The sequence below is a fragment of the Hibiscus syriacus genome, unplaced genomic scaffold (genome assembly GCF_006381635.1).
Source record: "Hibiscus syriacus cultivar Baekdansim isolate YM2019G1 unplaced genomic scaffold, ASM638163v2 tig00117021_pilon, whole genome shotgun sequence".
NCBI classification, from domain to species: domain Eukaryota; kingdom Viridiplantae; phylum Streptophyta; class Magnoliopsida; order Malvales; family Malvaceae; genus Hibiscus; species Hibiscus syriacus.
The window spans coordinates 158,153-166,779 of record NW_024063527.1 but is presented as its reverse complement, the minus strand read 5'-3'; the positions used below and the strand labels follow the sequence as shown (position 1 = coordinate 166,779).

Genomic DNA, 8,627 nt, shown 5'->3' with positions numbered 1-8,627 from the left:
AAATTATTAGAATAAAAACTACAGAAGTGACCGTTAAAAACTTGCAACCAACAAATAAAGGACATGCATAGTTAATAAAATTTTCACATGGGGGTAAATCAGCAACACAATCATATAAAGGGAGGCGACAACCATCATAAGGGCAACCCCCTTGGCTCAAACACATCTATCATTTCCACCCAAAACATTCAAACCTCAATCCTCAAAAACATCAAGTATCTTTGGAGTATCATATATCCATACTCATTTCCGAATGTGTGTTCGAATATTAATACTAAACATGAATACTTAAGAAAATGAAGAAACTCATAAATAGCACTTTAAAGTTCATCCTATACTTTCTGTTGGTCTGAGTGTATCTATGTAAAGGGCGTAAATATATTATTCATTATAAAATTACATATTAAATAAGTTTTATGAGCTATGATTTGGATTCCTTTAGACAGTGATGGCCTTTAACTCCCCATACATTTTTGAACAAGCATAGGCAATACCTGTCATAGCTCTGAAGAGCTCTGGCAACCGAGTTTTAAGGCTCACCAAAGATTTCTCCCTCACCTGAATACATAACCTCCGGTAGGCCTCTTCCTCTTCTTCCAACTTCTTTTTAACTGCTTCCACCATAAGCTGTCTCTCAGCGACTGCATCATTGCCAGGGTTGTCTTCCGCCCCGGTCGGATCCAGCTCCTCCGGTGTTCTTCTCTGCATATACTTGTGGTACCAGTCCTCAAACTGTCGTTGCTTCTTCGCAAGCTCCTTCCGAGTTTCCTCGCATTTTTCCTTCAGCTTCATTTCATCTAGTTGGTGCTGCATGATAGAATCAATCACGTGAGCAAAGTTATTAATGGCACTTCTTGCAATCTCGTCTGGAAGTTTCTCAAGTTTGTCCAGCCAAGCGAGGATGAGCCTTTGAATAGGTGGAGTTTCGATCCGTGGTGGCGAAGAAACTTTTTCCTTAAGGCTGCTTTCAATGGGGATGAGATTTAGCCTTAACCAATTGTTCAGAGCTTTTATGTACTCTTTCTGGTGGTCTATAAGCTTGCAAAACTGCATGTGCCAATCCTGCACAATTGCTAACAGCTGGATTGTACGCTCATGGTGGTGCTCGCTTGTTTCCTTCGGCGATTGAGATAGGTCCAAATTATCCCTCAGGATTGCCACAATCCTAGATTGGCCTTCATGTTGAACTCTCATGGTTTCCCACATTGTCGCCATCCTGCAAATTGACACATCACAATACACACCATAAAAACTTCAAACAAGAAAAAAATTCAAGGAATTCATCATCTGCTAAAGGATCTTAGATACAGCCTATGCAAACACAGTAAATTGATGATAAAAATCATGAAAAAATCCACAATAGAAGGGGATAAAAAGGCAGAAAACTAAGAATGTAAGGTTACAAGTATCCATAGGTGAATGTTAATACTAAAAAAAGGGGCTGCTCTGCCATTCAAAACTTTATTAAGTGAAGCCTTTTTTTTCCAGGAGAAAGTCTAGTATAGAGTTAAAACAATGGACAGCAACTTACCCATCAATGAGCAGAACAAGTTTTGGGTAGAGTGCTCATCTCGTAATCGATTTATCTCCGAAACTGTGAATCCATGGATTGCATGTCGACAATGTATCTAGTATGTAGATGACTTACTGCTGCTTTTGCCTTTTCAAGTGCCTCAGAATTGGTACCTCGTTTCTTTAATTTGTTTAGAGTGGCAACCTTTCTCTGGTACTCAAACTTCATAAGCTCACCAGCCTATCCATAAACAATCAAACCCATCAAAGAAGTGCTTAATTTAACGAATCAAACAAAAGCACACAAATGCTGTCATTCTGAAAGGTGTTATGATATTATAAAAAGGTTACTGTTTAAGCAACTAACTCGGTATCAATCACTAGTTCGGGCCAGAAGATGAAGCTAAGCTCATTTGTAATTGACAGAAGAAGATATGTATATTTGAAGAAGCAAAACAAATATTAGCACTAGCATTAAAGAAAATCGAAAATTAAATAAATAGTACAGTATCTTGAACAAGAGTAGGCACCAGAATGACATTTCCCATTTCCTTCAACAAGGCTGCTACAGATTATTTGAAGGAAAACAAAATATAATTTGAAACGCCCATATTCAATGTGGCGCTTCTCTAGAATAATCACAATTTAGGACTTAAGTGACAGCTAAGAATAAGATTTTGTTTAGAGATGGTGCAATGACCTACTAGTCAAACTGGACCTTGAGTTTGTAGCTAAGTCACTGAACTAAGAAATGTACATTTTGTATTGGTAGGCTCAAAAAGGAAAACACAGTTATATCCCATTAGATATCTATTACAAGAGGACTGGCCCTTTGGAACAATTATTCGGACTTCACATATTGATTCCACAAACAAGGAGTAAACTACTTCATCGTCAATCAGACAATACCAAAATGACTGAAAATTTTTTGCTTCATGTAGCTATAGCTTTCTGATGATCGTTGTCTATACAAGCATGCATGGGTTCACATGATCCAAATCTCAGATGTGTAGATATCAATGGTGAGACATTATTTTTGATGTACCATTTCTTCTGACAGAAGAGAAAAAGAACTTGATGTTGAGCAGTAACAATCTGAACTATGTCATAAATGTCAAAAATAAGGGCCCAGAGGCAAGTACAAGCGGTGAATTAATACACAACAATAATATCTCTAGCCTTGTGCAAAGTACTATTCAAGACAAGGTAACTACTTGTACAGGTTGGCCATGAATTCTTGAGTATCAATCATGACAAATGAATAAAAGGACAAAGAAAACAATTTTATGCCGGTTAATTTATCAAGAAGCATCAGTCAAACTGTACAAAATGAATAAGAGGACAAATGACATAACAAGAATAAATTCTATAATATACCTTTACTTCATCATAAAGCTTTTTCTCCCATGCAAGCATTTATCCAACACGGTGGCATGGGTCTCATTCTCCTCCGAATCAAAATCATCGTTTGCGTTATCAGCATTGTCTAAATTTAATCCTCTAAATGACCGGTTCCAAGTAATAACACGCATTACTCTTGCGGAGTGATTAATGTGTCCTGCAAGCATAAATCAAGATAAGAAAAGCCCAGTCTAAGCTACATTACATGAATAATATAATCAAATTATGCAATTCCAGGAGGAGAAAAAGAACAGAGATATTAGCCAAATTGTTAAACTCAATCTTATGGTTTTGCATAGCTGATCTCCGGTTAATGGTAATTAATGTTTATTTATTTGTAAATCTAACACAGTTTGAATCTAAAACAGAACCAGATAAAACAATCTCCATTCTTGAAAAGAAAAATTCTCCACAAACTAATCAAAAACTTCTAAGTAAATAGCCTGAATCTTTAACAAAGTTTAAACTACTGATATGCAGTATTCACTAGTTCTATGCTTCATGCAAGATCTGTCATTCAAAATCCAATTCCTTGAAAATCTTCATCTACTAACTCAATGTTACAAAGGAATGAAAACCCATATCTACTTATAGCCACAGTGAAATCCAAGACTGGACTCATTTTTGGAGAGGGAATGGGTAACTCTCAAAACACCCTTCAACTGCATGAAAACGCTTTACAAAAAATTGAACACACAAATGTTGGAGAGATATCCATATCTAAAACTCTCACCCTGAGTACAAGTACCAAAGTTTTTGGCAAACTCATGCAAGAATTATTAACATTGGAAATCCAATCTTAGAATTCTCAAGCTGAATGATGATACCAAACATTATGAAATTGAACGATAATCAAACTTCACGGTGACAATACTTATCCATCTAAGAGAGATACCAAAAAATCCTAATCAAAAACTTAAGTACTGACTGATGCTGAGGTTCATAGTTAAAATGTGGAAAAACCCCATTACCTCGATTATCAGCAAAATTTGAGTGATAATGCAACCTAGTAGCTTCCAACATCTTGGAAACCTCATGAGCACTCTCTGAGGCCACCAAGAAATGATCATCAAGTTCAGTAAACACCTGCAACAAATTGAAATTCCCCTTCCCCAACCTCTTCTCTACCGTACTACCAAACCCCACTTTCGCAGCCTTTTGCTAACTTTCCCGGCCCAGCTGCCATAGGCACCGGCGTCTCCACCTCCACTGTTGCCTTCTGTCCTTTCTCCATAACTACTTCCTCCTCCCCCATATTCTCCTCCACCGCCTCTTCTTCCTCTTCTCTTCTCGGCATTTCCTCAAACACCTTCCTTTCAACCGCCCTATTATCCTCCACCCTCATTTCTTCTGCACCCTCTAAACTCGGTCCGGGCACACTATCGCCGTAAAAGAAGTAATAGTAAGTTGAATCCTGAGGCGGCTGTGATTGCATCGCACGCGCCTGAACTGTCGTTGATGTCACTACCTCCACGTCTTCTTCCTTTCTTCCCTTAGTTCCCTCCTACTCTCCTTCCGCCACTACCACTCCCTCGATACTTCCGCGATCTCCGCCTAACCAACGAACCACTCGCTTCCACATCGTCCTCCTCCTCCTCATCTTCCATGATCGTGCTCGTCGACGTCTCCTTTTGCTTCCCTTTCAACGGCATCTGTATCGGCATACTAGCCGATCGCTGGATTGGAACGCCCGGATCGCCGGAAAGGTTCACGGGAGGAGGGGGCGGAGGTAAGAGCTTGTCTACCGGAGGTGGTTGCGGCGGCGGAGGTCCCACAAAGGATGGCCCAGGGTGAGGAGGGGGATTGGTATTCTGGACCTCACCGTGGGCGTAATCGCTTAAGGCGGCGCCAGTGTTCTTTAAGGACATGGCATAAGCAGAGTGGGCGGCGGCAAAGGCGTTTCGAGCGGCGACCGCTTCTTTCATGAATTGTCTTCGCTCTTTGCATCGGGTAACAGCTTCTTCGTTCTCGATTCTCGACTGAGAACAACCCATGATTCCCCCAGAATTGAACTGAATCGAATAATTGAATGATTTTGAGCTATTGTTTAAAGTTGAAAAAGATAGAAGCTTTTTCAGACACAGTTCTTCTTGTCTTGTGAGACGAATGAAACGACGAAGCGTTTTTTTTACACAAAACAATGTCCGGCACTAGAGGAGGACGCAGTATTTAATTATCAGGGTAAACTACGATTAACGGGCATTTAATTATCAGGGTAAACTACTATTAACGGGTGTTTTTTCCGAAAAATCACTGGTGATCGGTATATTTACAGATCTAACATCGGTTAAATTATATTTCTCGATCTAACATCCGTAGAAGTAAAACGCGCTCTCTGTCCCCGCGTTATATGCTGATTTGGCGTCACGTGGGGTATAACGCGCCCTCTGTACCGCGCTATACACTGACATGGCTTATACGTGGGTATAGCGCGACCCCTGATTCGCGTTATACGCCACGTAGGGGTATAGCGCTGCCCCTGCTCAGCGCTATACCTGGGTATGAATTATATTTAGCGAGGACCATCTGAATAATTACATATAGCGCGGTGCAGGTACCGCGCCTTATATAGTTATAAATACCCTTCGCTCCCAGTTAAGTTTCTCACATCTCCTCACATCTCTATCCTCTAACTTATAAATTAATACAACAATTCCGTCAATGAGTAATAATTCTGGTAATTGTCTCATATTTGATTTAGAAGTTCGTGCGATTTTTTGTTATAAATTTTGTTATAAATTTTTTTATTATACTTATTGTTTATTATGATTATTTGAAAAAATATTATACTAATTATTTTCAATTAATTTTTTGTTTTTGTAAAATTGAAAAGCATGAGCATACGTCAAAATAGTTTTGTGGGTAATAAATAATAAAATTATATTATTTAAATTATTTACGTTGATGTGTAAAAAATTTATTGACATAACTCTTGAGGAGCTGATAACGAAGATTTCGAGGAAGATTCATGTTGGAAGTAGTAGAAGATTGTCGTCGTTGCAGTACAGATTTCCAACATCATTGTTGTCATTAACTTATACAGCGTTTGAACTTTAGAACAATAATGATGTTCAAATGATGGTTGAAGCTCAAAGTAATTATTCAGACGTCGCTATTGAGATGTATGCACATTTTGTTCAAGTGTGTGCTGTTCGGGGTCAATCTTTAAGCTCCTACTATGGGCTGGCTGAACAAGTTGATCAAGTTGACAGCTCGACTACAATAATGTGCAATGATTTTAATGCCATAATGGGGAGACATTCATCCGCAACTCCTTACGATATGTACCGAGGTAGGTCCACGAACAATCCGTATGGCAACACCGCGTCCAGTTCAAGGAGAAGGCATTCATCTGCAAATTTCTTTGACCATATGGAGATGCATTCGACACGATGGCTTCAAGCTCCAGGGGAGGCATTCGACTGCGAGCTTTTTCGATCTCAATGTCGATATGTCTTCCAGTTCAAGGGGAAGGCGTGCAAGTAGTAGGTTCTTCGACCTAAATGTGGAGAGCATGGAGGAACCATCATCTCCACCAGAAGAACCGCTTCGTGAGCCTGGTGTGGATGGTGCTGAGACTGGACTATTCATTCACCCAGAATCACCGCAATTCAACTCCGATGATGATGAAGTTCCAGGAAATGTGGCACAAACTGACCCTCCTGCACACATGTATGAAGCTGATTATGGAGCAATGTATGGGCCAGAATTTGCGGATATGCCTCATCTCGGTGACTATGGATATTACTCATCAATAAATAACGGTGAGTTATATTTAGGCATGGATTTTTCAAGCAAAGAAGAAGCGATGATAGCTATAAAAAATTACAATATCCGTAATTCTGTTCAGTCCAGAGTCAATCGATCGACGACCGAAAAATATGTATGATATTGTGCCCGACGCAAAAACGGATGTAATTGGATGGTTCGCGTATCGAAAATGAAGAGGAAAAACAACATATGGGAACTAACAGTATACAACAGTCCTCACATATGTTGTGCTGGAGGGGTCAACCAAGATCATCCCAACTTGGACTCTAAAATGATATGTCAAGCCATCATGCCCATGGTAAAAATAAGCTCTCATATAGTTGTTGCAGTGTTGATTTCAGCTATACAATCGCAGTATGGGTACACTGTCTCCTATAAAAAAGCTTGGTTGGCAAAACAAAATGCCATTGTCAAACTTCATGGCGAATGGGATGCATCTTACAACGAACTTCCAGGTTGGTTTAGGATGGTGCGGACGTTGAATCCTGGGATAATTGTGGACTTCGAAACCTCATATGCATACCATAATGATCGAGTTCTTCGCGATCGAAACCAATTCTACCAGGTTTTTTGGAGTTACCCACAGTGTGTTAATGTTGCCAAATACTGCAAGCATGTGGTCCAGATCGACGAGATTTTCTTGTATGGAAAATACAAGCAAGTTTTATTGTTAACAGTTATCCAAGATGGCAATCGCAACATTCTTTCAGTTGTTTCTACTCTTGTCGAAGGAGAAGATACAGATTCTTGGGCTTTTTTGCTCCGAAATTTACGTGTACATGTTATCACGAGGGAAAACATCTGTGTCATTTCAGATCGCGGAGCTGGGATCAAAGCAGCAATGGAGTCTTTGGGTCCAATATGGCAACCACCCTTTGTCCAACATAGGTATTATCTCCGACACATTGCTGCGAACTATCATGGAAGGTACAAGAAGAATGATGAGCGTCAATTAATTGTGTGCATGGGTAAGTGAAACTGATGTAGTTTGTTTTCTTTCAATCGTTTTAATTTTGCAAAGAAAGCAAGTTAGTAAGTTATACATTTTTTGATCAGGTTACGAACTACTTCCTCGAACGTTTGAAACAATGCTTCAAGATTTGTGGGCGAAGAACGAGGAAGGATACGATTACATCAGCCTCATCGATAAAGAAATGTGGTCGAACGCATATGATGGTGGATATCGATATAGACACATGACAACCAACTTGGCAGAGGCAATCAATTCAACTTTAAAGGGTGCACGTCCTTACCAGTAGCGGCTTTGGTAAATACTACATATTTTCGTTTGGGGCGCTTTTTGCGAAGCTCGAGAGACAAGCTCAAACTTGGATGCAAGGCGGTCATGTCTATCACCCTAGATTAGTTACAAATCTACAGAAAAAAATTGATTCATCAAATGGAATGTCTGTAACAAGCTTTTTTAGAAGGCATGAAATGTTTCGTGTCACAGAGTTGATGCAACCTCTTCAAGGGATTGAAGTTGTGTCGTTAAGAGTAAATATAACATCCCAAACTATGGGTTAGTTACTAAATGGTAAAGTTTCAAAAATTTAGTGATTAAAGTAAACGAATGGATTATTTCAATGATTTATCTGGAAATAAATCCTAAAAGTTGTTAGTAATTATCAAATGAAGTAGAGGGCAAAATGGTCATTTGACTAATAAATGAATTAAAAATATATATGATAAGGATATGTATGTTAGAGGGGATAAGAATGAAGAGATATTCTATTCATCTTCTTCTTCTTCTTCTTCTTATTCATATACGAGAGAGAGAAGAGCCAAGCTTGCAAAGGTAAAATTCCTTGTTAGCTGATTATTTGTTAATTTTAAGAGTGAGTTTTGATCATTAGGTAATACTTAAGCTTATGGAAAGCTTAAGTTGTCCTAAATCAAAAGATAAAGTTTATGAAAGATTAAAGAAAATGAGTTTCATAAGG

General features: G+C 39.1%; 2 protein-coding genes and 1 pseudogene across 2 annotated transcripts; all 3 read right to left on the bottom strand.

Annotated features, from left to right (window-relative positions):
• Positions 1–251: 251 nt before the first annotated feature.
• On the bottom strand, positions 252–4,053 carry LOC120195769 (annotated as a pseudogene).
• LOC120195771 lies at positions 4,023–4,410 on the bottom strand. Its single transcript, XM_039197695.1, has one exon. It carries the CDS (start codon positions 4,346–4,348, stop codon positions 4,046–4,048), a length of 303 nt encoding a protein of 100 aa, XP_039053626.1. The 5' UTR covers positions 4,349–4,410; the 3' UTR covers positions 4,023–4,045.
• Positions 4,405–4,998, bottom strand: LOC120195770 (protein ROLLING AND ERECT LEAF 2-like). The gene has a single exon (XM_039197694.1). It carries the CDS (start codon positions 4,905–4,907, stop codon positions 4,407–4,409), a length of 501 nt encoding a protein of 166 aa, XP_039053625.1. The 5' UTR covers positions 4,908–4,998; the 3' UTR covers positions 4,405–4,406.
• Between the last annotated feature and the right edge of the window lie 3,629 nt (positions 4,999–8,627).

Excerpts from the sequence above, each read along its gene's own strand:
- LOC120195770 (XM_039197694.1), bottom strand. The coding sequence starts at position 4,907 with ATGGGTTGTTCTCAGTCGAGAATCGAGAACGAAGAAGCTGTTACCCGA.
- LOC120195771 (XM_039197695.1), bottom strand. The coding sequence starts at position 4,348 with ATGCAATCACAGCCGCCTCAGGATTCAACTTACTATTACTTCTTTTAC.